The sequence below is a fragment of the Bos taurus genome, chromosome 2, assembly GCF_002263795.3.
Source record: "Bos taurus isolate L1 Dominette 01449 registration number 42190680 breed Hereford chromosome 2, ARS-UCD2.0, whole genome shotgun sequence".
NCBI classification, from domain to species: domain Eukaryota; kingdom Metazoa; phylum Chordata; class Mammalia; order Artiodactyla; family Bovidae; genus Bos; species Bos taurus.
This window is the reverse complement of record NC_037329.1, coordinates 117469910-117481915: the sequence shown is the minus strand read 5'-3', so window position 1 is coordinate 117481915 and position 12006 is coordinate 117469910. Positions and strand designations below refer to the sequence as shown.

The 12006-nt window shown below is 44.0% G+C and overlaps 1 protein-coding gene and 1 non-coding gene across 2 annotated transcripts in view; both read left to right on the top strand.

The window, feature by feature from the left end:
• Positions 1-12006, top strand: part of DNER (delta/notch like EGF repeat containing) — a 391251-nt gene that overhangs the window by 289157 nt on the left and 90088 nt on the right. The window contains exon 8 of the mRNA XM_003585774.3: positions 5092-5316. Coding sequence (XP_003585822.1) covers positions 5092-5316 — 225 coding nt within the window. The remainder of the gene's footprint in view (positions 1-5091; positions 5317-12006) is intronic.
• MIR2284M (microRNA mir-2284m) lies at positions 4522-4588 on the top strand. Its single transcript, NR_036334.1, has one exon. It is a non-coding gene; the product is annotated as a microRNA mir-2284m (primary transcript).

Below are 12006 nucleotides of genomic sequence, written 5' to 3'. Positions count from 1 at the left end.
CAGCTTGAATTCATTTTTGCTTTGTCATCATCCTTTATAACAGAATGACATTTTAGATTACATTATCTTTCTTTCAGACTAGGATAATATGTTAAAAGGATCTTCTGTCTTCAATATTTCCTGAGGTATATTAAGATCCTCTGAAAGTATAAAACATTATGCATTCTCATCTTGTTTTTATATTTTCTTGAACTGGTAAGAAAAAGGAAAAGAAATTATTATTTATTTATAATAATAAAATGAAGGATTCCTGATTCAATAGCAGTGAATCTTTTAGATATTCAACAAACATTTATTGATCCTTTCTTTAGTTAAATTTTCTTCTAGTACATAATCAATTCCTCCTTTTTTGAAAAATATTTTTTTCAATGTGGACCATTTTAAAGTCTTTACTGAATTTTTTACAATATTGCTTCTGTTTTATGTTTTGGTTTTCTGACCAAGAGGCACATGGGATTATATCTCCCTGACCAGGGATCGAACTGGCACCCTCTGTATTGGAAGGCAAAGTCTCAACCACTGGACCACCAGGGAAGTCCCTCAATTGTCTTTTAAGTCTTTTTACATAAAGCAAACAAAACAAAGGCCTCCCTCTGGCTTCCATTCCTATTTAGATTCTGTTTAGATACAGTGCTGTGTCTCCTGTTCCTGTGTCAATCAGCGTTTGTGGCATAACAAACCACCTCAAAACTTAGTGGTTAAGACAACAATTATTTATTTAGCTCATGATGATTGTGGGGTTGGCAGTTTGGGCTGGATTTCAGAGGGCCACAGGCTGGCTAACTGGTCTGGGGTGGCTTCACTGGGCTGGATGCTTTGCTCCATGGGGTCTCCTGTCCTCTAGTGGGGTGGTCTGGGCCAGCCCACCTGGCTTTTAGACAGGGTTCAGTGACATTTCAGGCAACTCTCCTTTCGATGTTCACTTTTCTGATCTTTTCTCATAGCTCAGTTGGTAAAGTATCCACTTGCAATGCAGGAGACCCCCGTTCGATTCCTGGGTCAGGAAGATCCCCTGGAGAAGAGATAGGCTACCCACTCCAGTATTCTTGGGCATTTCTTGTGGCTCAACTGGTAAAGAATCCACCTGCAGTACGGGATTCGATCTGGGTTCGATCCCTGGGTTGGGGAGATCCCTGGAGTATGGAAGGGCTACCCACTCCAGTATTCTGGCCTGGAGAATTCCATGGACCGTATAGTCCATGAAGTCGCAAAGAGTCGGACACGACTGAGTGACTTTCACTTTCACTTTCTTTTCTTAAAATTTATCCATCCGTTTGTCTATCCATCCATCTGTCCCTCTGCCTGTCTTTTCTTCCCCTGGGAATCATAAGCTTCCCCTGGGAATCTCTTCCTGTATTTTCCATTGCAGTTGGTAATAATCCACATTGTTCTCATCTGGAAAACCTGGGAATCACATAATTTTGTGATTATGTGACACATCCACAGTTGAGCATCATTTCCACTCTCGCCCAGCCGCTTCATTCTTTCTGGAGCTGAGCATATTGGACACTTCTGACCTGGGGGGGGAGGGGGGCTCATCTTCTGGTGTCGTTTCTTGTTGCCTGTTCATGGGGTTCTCGTGACAAGAATACTGGAGAGGTTTGTCACTGCTTCCTCCAGTGGACCACGTTTTGTCAGAATTCTTCACTATAACCTGTGCATCTTGGGTGGCCCTGCATGGCACGACTCATAGCTTCATTGCATTATGCAAGCCCCTTTGGCATGACAAGGTTATGATCCATGAAGGGGATTATAATTTTAGCTGCTTCTTATTGAACACTACTTATCAGTCATCATACCAAATGTTTGTGTAGGTTTTTGCATTTAAGCTTCATAAAAACCATATGCTATAGGCATTGCTGTCTCCATTCCATGAAACAGATGAGGGTGATTAAGTCCTTGCTCACAGTCCCAGTTTAGTGGGCAGAGATGGTTTTTGAATCCAATTTCTTTTGACTCCAAAGCCTGTGCTTAACATTTTGTCAGACTGAGAAACCACATATACAGGACCCAGAGAAATGACTTATCAACATTGTAAAATAGTAAGGGTTCACACAAGAATCTGGATTTCAAATACTCCTTGAAAATTCAGAAGGTATGGTAAATGGTCTAACATTCCAATGGCAGCTGTTGGCTTCAGGGGGATCGTGGCCACCCTGTTTGGAAGGCCATGCCTTCTGTAGTTAGCCACTGTCCCTGCCATTCCCCACTGCTTTATAACTGGCCCACTTCCTTCATCAACACAGTCTGCTGGACTCCTGCTGGCATTTGAATTTTTGACTATTGTTGCATTGTGTCCTTAGGCCCTGCCCACCCTTCAGTTCTTCCACCATCAATTGGTCTCTGGCTTGACAGTGTTATGTTATTGTAAAATCTTTGTCTAGTCTGTCTCACTAGCTTGGTAGACTTGAACAGGATGCTTCACATTTCTGGGTCACCATTTTCTCTTTTTAAAAATAAGGCTATTAATAGTTCTTGCATCATGCAGTTACCCCAGGGTTAAGTGAACTACTGCATGTGAAGGCTTAGAAGTGTCTGGTACGTCTCAGCCATGAGTGGATGTCAGTTGTGACTGTTATTTTTACCATTTTTCATTCATTCAGCACTGGAATGGAAACTGTTCTAGAAATTTTGCTATTATCATTTTAGAACCCACAACAACTTGATGAAGAAAATAATTTCAGCCTTGTTCTTGGGGTAGAAAATGAGAGAGGTCAGGACTACCTTCGTTGTTGAATTTTCCATATGATGCATATTTAAGTATATTCTTTTCGTTCAGAATAAAATGGAATGTATCTCATGAAGAATGGAGTTACATTCCACTTTTGGCTGCAGAGGGGCTCTTTGGAGAATTCAAGTGTTATCAATACCGATCATGTGGTACACTTTTAGTATGATATTTAAAATTTAAAAGCTATAGGGAAGTTTATAAAATGTTGAATAGCAATGGAAGTTTTTTGAATTTTCTATTTTTGTAGAGAAAAATTTCAAGTTGATACTGCCAATTTATGAGTGATGGTTTAAAGTGTGGAAACTAATTTTGTTTGGTTTATATATTCACTGTGTCCTTAACAACAAAGGTTGCCAATATTGCTGAGTGTTCTGTGTGAAGATGGTTAATATAAATTTAAATCTAGATAAGAAAAGTGAAATAGAATATTGAAATAAAAACTGTATATGAGTAAAGTTATTTAAATTTGTTTCTAAAACTGAATAGTCTTCACTTTATTTCCAAACTGCTCTTAAAATATTAGAAGAATAGGTTTTACTCAAGTATTATTAAAGACCTACTTGGACACACAGACCTACAGATTCACATAAACATAATTAAAAAAAGGTTTTTAATTGAAGTAGAGTTGATTTACAATGTCATGTTATTTTCTTGTGTACAGAAAAGTGATTTAGTTGTATATTTTCGGATTCTATTTTAGTTCACTACAAGATATTTAATATGTTCCCTGTGCTATATAGTAAAAGGATATGTAATTGTTTTTTAATTGAGAAATACTGAAACACACAACATAAAAATCATATGCCCAAGAAATACATTTAAAATGAAAAAAAGTTAAAGGTTAATTGAAGTACAATTTACGTGTCATAAATTTCATTCATTTTTAAAGTACAATTCAGTGCTTTTTAGTAAATATACAGAGTTATGCAGCTATCACCACAATCTGCAATCCATTAGAGCATTTACATCAACCTCAATAGCCTCCTCATGCCATCTGCTGTCAGCCCCTCTTCCCACCCCAGCCCGAGGCAACCACTCATCTACTTTATATAGAGATTTATTTTACCTGTAGATTTATTTTGTCTGGACATTCCTTATAAATGAGATTATACAACAGGTGGTGTTTTGTATCTAGCTTCTTTCACTTAACGTATGTCCTTTAGGTTCATCCACATTGGCACAGGGCTTCCCAGGTGGCTCAGTGATAAAGAACCTGCCTGCCAATGCAGGAGACACAGGTTCGATCCCTGGAAGATCCCCTGGAGAAGGAAATGGCAACCCACAGGATTCTTGCCTAGGAAATCCCATGGGCAGAGGAGCCTGGTGGGCTACAGTCCATGGGGTCACAGAGTCAGACAGGACTTAGCGACTAACCAACAATGATGTTGGCACACGCGGCAGAACATTTATTTCCTCTTTGTTGCATAATAGTGTTCCATTGTATGCATACACCCAGTTTGTTTTTCCATTGCAATGACCAAATTGTTAAAAATTATATATTCAAGAAACTGCTAACAGTGGGTTATTCTAGAGAAAGGAGTGAGGAACAAAGGAATAAAGGTGGGAAATGATATTTTTCACATTTCCTGTTTTATATGGATTTAAGGTTTTAAATTCAGGATTATTCTTCATCTATTAAAACAAAGTAAGGAACATCTTCCTCCAGCAATGTGTATTAAATAAGAGATGAAATCTCTCCACTGATCCCAGTCCCAGCTTCCTAAAATCAATCACCATTAATTTATTTTTGCCATCTTTCTACTTTGTACATACATAGATATACATATCATGTTGGCCAGAAAAGTTTGTTCGGGTTTTCCAGAGGGTGTTACCCATCAAATGAACTTTTCAGCCAACCCAGTGTATCTATCTCCCTGTATCTCACTGCTGCTGCTGCTGCTAAGTCGCGTCAGCCGTGTTCGACTCTGTGCGACCCCATAGACAGCCTCCCACCAGGCTCCTCCGTCCCTGGGATTCTCCAGGCAAGAACACTGGAGTGGGCTGCCATTGCCTTCTCCAATGCATGAAAGTGAAAAGTGAAAATGAAGTCACTCAGTCATGTCCGACTCTTCGAGACCCCATGGACTGCAGCCTTCCAGGCTCCTCCGTCCATGGGATTTTCCAGGCAAGAGTACTGGAGTGGGTTGCCATTGCTACACCTAAGCAATCATACATTTTATATTTCCACCAAAATGGAAATACCTTGGTTACCAAAGCAAAGAAAACCCGCCTGGTTGGGTGGTGCGGTATTCATCAGTTGACGATGAAGCAGAGTTCTGAACAGCAGCCAGAGTTTCTCGGTGATTAAGTGGAATGTGATGTTTCTTTTTACCCCTCCGCCCTTCTGCATCTTTCCGCAGGCTACCTGGGCTCCACCTGCGAGGAGAAGGTGGACCCGTGCGCCTCGGCGCCCTGCCAGAACAACGGGACCTGCTATGCTGATGGGCTGCACTTCGGCTGCAGCTGCAGCGCGGGCTTCACGGGCCCGGCATGTGCGCAGCTCGTGGACTTCTGTGCGCTCAGCCCCTGCGCCCATGGCACGTGCCGCAGTGTGGGCACCAGCTACAAGTGCCTCTGTGACCCAGGTGGGTACCGTGGCCGGGCTGGGAAGTCCTCTCCTTCCTTCCCCAATCTTTAACTTTTCTTTTGCATCTGAGCACAGGTTGGCCCGCTGCAGGGGTTTGCTTGTCCATCCAAGTGGACCCCACTTGTGTGTGTGTGTGTGTGTGTGTGTGTATGTGTGTGTGTGTGTGTGTGTGTGTGTCTTCAGTCGCTTCAGTTGTGTCTGACTCTTTGCAGCCATGTGGGCTGTAGCCCACCAGGCTCCTCTGTCCATGGGATTCTCCAGGCAAGAATACTGGAGTGGGCTGCCCTGCCCTCTTCCAGGGGATCTTCCCAACCCAGGAATCCAGCCCTCATCTTTTAAGTCCCCTGCACTGGCAGGCAGATTCTTTACCACTAATGCTGCCTGAGAACTATAACACCCTTTCTTTTTAAACTCCCTTTAGGCAGGCTTTGAAAAATACCCTTTCCTCTTTTCATGAGCATTCCACAGTCATTATAGAAAAGAAGAAAATATAAGTCAGCAAAATGAAGAAAATGAAAACCAGGCTTAATCTTTTTGTTGTTGTTTAGCCCCTAAGTCATGTCCGACTCTTTTTGAGACCCCGTGGACTGATAATAGCTTAATTATTTTGGACAATTGACTATAGGTCACTTCAGAGCCTTTCCTGCATTATATATCTTTTATTACTGGGTTCTGAGGTTAATGGAATGTTTTTCATTTTCACATGCACACAAAGCAGAATGCAGTCCATTCAGCATTTTATCATCATTTAAAATTCTTACTTGGGGCACAGTTCATGTTAGAGGACTTTTTTGGCTTCCTGTGTAAACGTTCACAAGTTCCATCATTTATTTTCCGGATGTCTTCTGCATTTGTATTGCTGATTGTCAACTGTGAAAGTTTTGAGACTGAGAAGTCGGAGTAGTTACTAGTGAAAGTTTGTGTCCGCACGGCTCTGAAAAGAACGCACACCGGCAGCTCTGTCTTTCCTCTGATTTATATTCTCCCCACGTCTGCATCCTTGCACGAGCTGGCTCTTTAGAAGGCTTCCCAGCCCAGTGATCCCTGCCCCACTTCTCTGGCACATGTACATGGCCGACAAGTCCCCTGGTTGGCTCCACTCCTGGTTCTGCTATGCAGTGCCCTCTGCCTGGAGTGCCTGCTCCCCTGTCACCACATCTCGCCTGCAAACTTCCCCTTCTGAGGTTGAATCAGCTTTCCTTCAAGTTCCCACAGTCACCCACAGTATCCCTTTCTTGGTATTTGAAGCTCTATATTAAGTATCCTTGTATGTTTTTATTAACATATATATGTGGAATCTATAGAGTGCTTCCCTGATGGGTAAAGAATCTGCTTGCAATGTAGGAGACACAGGATACATGGGTTTGATACCTGGTTCAGGAAGATCCCCTGGAGTTAGGAAATAACAACGCTCTCCAGTATTCTTGCCTGGAAAATTCCATGGACAGAGAAGCTTGGTGAGCTACAGTCCATGGGGTTGCTAAAGAGTCGGACACAACTGAGCAACTAAGTAGGCAGGCAGGCATATGTAGAATCTAGAAAAATGGTAGAGATGAACCTATTTCCAGGGCAGGAATAGAGACTTGGATGTAGAGGATGGACATGTAGACACAGCAAGGGACAGAAGAGTGGTAAGAGCTGAGAGCTTAGGATTGACATATATACACGTGTTTAGTTGTTAAGTTGAGTCCGACTCTTTGTGACCCCATATAATGTAGCCCACCAGGCTTCTGTGTCCATGGGATTTCCTAGGCAAGAATACTGGGGTGGGTTGCTGTTTCCTTCTCCGGGGATCTTCTTGACCCCGGGATCGAACCCATCTGTGTCTCCTCCATTGGCAGACTGGTTCTTTACCACTGATCCACCATGGAAGTCCCGTATACACACTACTATGTGTAAAATAGATAGCTGGTGGGAACCTGCTGTGCAGCACAGACGGCTCAGTTTGGTGCTCTGTGATGACCTAGAGGAGTGCGATAGGGGAAGGGAGGTCCAAGAGGGAGGAGATACGTGTCTACTGGTAGCTGCTTCTCTTCACTGTACAGCAGAAACGAACAACATTGTAAAGCAATTATACGCCAACAAAAAAGGCAAAAACCAAACCAAAACAAACAAAAATTATCCTTGGATGTGTTTCTCTCCTCTCTTAGGGATGGGAGTAGAATGAAGTGTGTTTTTTAGTATCTTTTGTCTAACAATAAGGTACGATTTAGTGAGCTTAGTCTTGCTCGGTCCTGAGCTGGGTGCTTTACGTCTCTGGTCCTTTTATGTTCCCTCCCTGCCGGATGGATGTGGTGGAAGTGTGCTTCCACCAAGGTATGAAATGCCTTATTCCTGATTTAGTCACGTGTCGGTGGCCATTCACCCCCCCAGAGGCTGAGTCCCGGTTCCAGCCCAGGTGCCCCGGTTCCCCTGTGCTATGCCTGGTCTGGAACTTTCCAGGGGCACAGCTCCTACTCATCCATCACCTAAGGAGCGAGTAGGAAATACAATTGAGCCTTTGAAGGGTATTGAAAAGCCTCTTTCATGTAGACTTCTACTTCTCTGGTTTTCTAAACAGTCATGGGATTGATGTTTTTCCAAGGGCCCCAATCCTCTAAAATGTAGAGGGAATGGACCTGGTTAGTCTGCCTGGTAACTGCGTGAGTAGGATTTTCCAGACAAACAGAAGAGAGAGAGGGAGAGACAGAAAAAGAAACCATTGCTCAATTTTAAGGAGCTGACTCATGCAGTTGTGAGGACTGGCAAGTTCAAAATGTGGTACAAGCTGGCAGGTTGTCAACTTAGGCAGGATTTCTATGTTACACTTTTGAGCTCAAATTCCTCCTGCCTCAGCAAACCTCAGTCTTTGCTCCTAAGACTTTCAACTGATTGGATGAAGCCCACCCACTTTCTGGGAGGGTAATGATTTACTCAAAGCCTACTGTTGTAAATACTCATTTTATCTAAAGAATACCTTCACAAGAACATCTAGCCTAATGTCTGACCAGACATTTGGGTCCTGTGGCTTAGCTGAGCTGACACGTGAAGTGAACTATCCCAGTAACATTTTTGGGGTTTTTCATAAACCTCGTGGGCTTCCCTGGTGGTGCAGTGGTAAGGCATCCACCTACAGTGCAGGAGATCCAGATTTGATCCTTGAGAAGTGGCAACCCACTCCAGTATTCTTGCCTCAGAAATCCCATGGACAGAGGCACCCAGCAGGCTACAGTCCATGGGGTTGCAAAGAGTCAGACACCACTTGGTGACTAAACAGCAAAACAACGTGAGCCTCGTGGTGAAGGCGTTTCTGTAGTCTACATATGATGGGGACACTTTTCTGTGAGTATGCTCGTCCTCCCCTATCAGAGCCGTGTGGAGGTGGGAGCCGCTTCCTCTTGGGGGCCAGTGTTCTTCCGTGTGCCTGGCAGGCACATGCCGTGGTACCTTCAAGGTGAAGGAGGAGGTGTGCAGCGCAGTGCCCTTACCTGTTTGGAACATGGGGCCCCGGGAGCGTTGGTGTTTGCAGATGAAGAAAGCTTCATCTATCCTTCTCATGTCATGACTCAGGAGCCCACTGCTCCCAACACAGTGGGTAGTGATAATTCCCCGGGCCAGGATCCAGAGAAGAACCTCAGAGCATCCTCCACACGAGTCTCCCAAGAGTCGCTGTTTCTTCTGTGAGCTCCACGGAGAAAATCACATGTCACAGGACCAGAAGGCGGTTTTGTTTCTCCTCCCGTTCTCCTCTGACTTCTGTTCTCAAACATACTCACCTTACCCTCATATTTAGTTGGTGTATTTTGACAACTTGAAGTGAGGATGTAGTTATGTAGAAGTACCTGCTGCTTTTTAGTAATATCTGTCAACGTGTGTGTCAAGGCTTGTGTGCTGTCGTGTCCAACTCTTTGTGACCCCATGGACTGTAGTCTGCCAGGCTCCTCTGCCCATGGGATTTCTCAGGCAAGAATACTGGAGTGGGTTGCCATTTCCTACTCCAGGGGATCTTTCCCAACCCAGGGATCGAACCCTGGTCTCCCATGTTGCAGGCAGATGCTTTACCGTCTGAGCCACCAGGGAAGCCCCTGGTGGGAGGCTTGTTTGTTGTTTAGTTGCTAAGTCCTGTCTGACTCTGCGACCCCATGAACTGTAGCCCACCAGGCTCCTCTGCCCATGGGATTTCCTAGGCAAGAATACTGGAGTAGGTTGTCATTTCCTACTCCAGGGGATCTTTCCCAACCCAGGGATCGAATCCGGGTCTCCCGTGTTGCAGGCAGACGCTTTACCATCTGAGCCACCAGGGAAGCCCCTGGTGGGAGGCTTACGTGATCCTAAATAGAAAATATGCTTCCTGGTGTCTCTCTGTTCACACAAGGAGGAGTGGGAGAAAGGACTCATGAGACCCTCCACTTGTTGACTATCCCTGTAGGACTTTACAGGCCATTTCGGGGCCTTGGTTTCCCTTTTCACACATAACGTCTTAGATGCTCATCAGTTCAGCTGCAGTTGCAGCTGCAGATCCACAGACTGGACCTGGGACAAGTTACTGATCTCACCCTTCTAGCTTTTATTCTTTTTTTTTTTTTTTTTGGTTGTTGTCATTTACTTATTTATTTGGCTGCTTCAAGTCTTGGTTGCAGGATCTTTGATCTTCAGTGCTGCATGCAGGATCTTTAGTTGCAGCATGCGAACTCCTAGTTGCAGTATGTGGGATCTAGTTCCCAGGGATTGAGCCTGCGCCTCCTGTGTTATCGAAAGAGTGAGGGGTCTGGCTGCTTGCTGCTCAAAAGCCAATAAACAGGCCAGGTTGGTGGGAAAGAAATTTGGCTTTATTTCAAATGTCAGCAATTGGTGGGGGAGTGGGTGGCAGACGTCTGTCCAAAGGTCGACCCCCCACTACTGGCAGCCAGTGGGATAAGATCTTTTATAGACAGAGTCGGGGAATACTACATGTAGAAACAACAGCCAGCCCTGACAGTCATCTTCAGACTGGTCATTGGTGCTCTGACCAGCTGACAGTCATCGGTGCTCTGACCAGCGTCATCTTGGTTGTGTTAGGTACAGTTAATCTTCAGTTCCAGAGTCCGTTTGTTATCATTTCTTTGAAGCTAATTCTCTGAATTGTGGCAGCTCATGTTCTGGGTACAGTCTGGTCATCATGTAGTTAAATTCTCCACCTAGTATTTCAGTATCTTTAAGACAGCTCACAGGATATGGCTCAGAATATTATCTACATCCCTTGAGAAAGAACTAAAGATCCTTGACTATGCTTAATGACTACGTTAGTATTATTTAGTCTCCTGTGACTGTTTCCCTTTGTTTCCCCATTTCTCACTTCTCTGATTAAATTTTTTCTTTGACTAAAATTTTCCACAGGCAGAGAACACTGAGGTGGGTGGGTAGGCCAAGGACCTGCTCTGTTTCACCTGCACTTGGAGCAGAGTCTTAGCCACTGGACCACCAGGGATGTTCCTGTACTTAGACAGAAGGAACTTCATTCCATGTCCTTCTGTTGACCATGATCTTCTGTTGTGTGTAAAGGTGTTAGATGAGAGACCCAGAACATGCTTCCTGGCAAGAGCAGTAAGGGCTTTGCAGTTGCTTTCCATCCATGGAGATTCCAACCCTTTTCCTCAAGTCAAAAGGGTGAAGTGTCTCCTGTGAAGTTCCTCTTTTCCCACCTGCTATTCTCTGCCCAGCCTTCATTTGTGTCCATTTGTAGCCTTTCGCTTGATAAGGCCAATGCCTGGCCTCTAAGGAGCCTTGAAAAGCCTGAAGAAACAAGTGTCCTGTTTCTGGATGCCTGCACTCATTAGGCAGTCCTCCAGGATAGAGCCTTGGAGTTCAGTCAACTCTTTCGTCAAACTGGGGAGATGAAATTGCTTTTGGAGGGGTGGCTTCCTCAGATCATTAGGTGACATTGTGTAAAGTAAAAAAGGCATCTAAACATCTGGCAAGAATTTACATTTTAAGAGGTGAAAATGACAATTCTCTGAATGCTAAATTTCTAGTCTTAATCTTTCGGAGCATGTAATTGCTTTACCAATGGTTTGCATAATAGAAGAATCTCATGAGAGTAGGTGAAATTGGGTGTCAAGCTGAAGAGAGGCAAGGCTGATCCTCTTTGTAGAGAGCACGCAGACCCCGTTTCATAAAATGGAAGTAGATTGAAATCATGTCAGGTTGATAATTAGCTCCCATCTGACAAAATGCCATTTGGATATGACTGCAAATCAGATTTGCCAGGTGCTTTATTTTCAGACTTCATTTTTAGCTTATCAGGCTAGGGAGCTCTGATGGGATTTTAGTATTAAATAATAAAATGTCAGCAGTGAGCAATCATGGAAAAGTTATCTTTCAGGGACAGTGTTAAGTGATAGGCCACGTGTTCTCTAAGAAATTCACAAATTGAAATCTCCCAAGGATGGAGAAAGTGAGAGCATGGAGTCTAATGGACATCGTGGGGAGCAGGGCCACCATGCATGGAGTTGCCAAGGACCTGCCATGACCCTTACAGGTGGCAGGTGATATCTAGTGTGATCTCTAAGCAGTAGTGGGGTCTGGAAATGCCTTTTGGATGGTGACCAGTGTGAGAAGGAATCCTTGCTAACAGGGAAGGTGGTTTGCCTGAGTTCACTGATCTTGGCCCCTGCCTGATACACTTAAGTTATTACTCCAATCTTGTTTTGTTTTGTTTTGTTTTAAATTG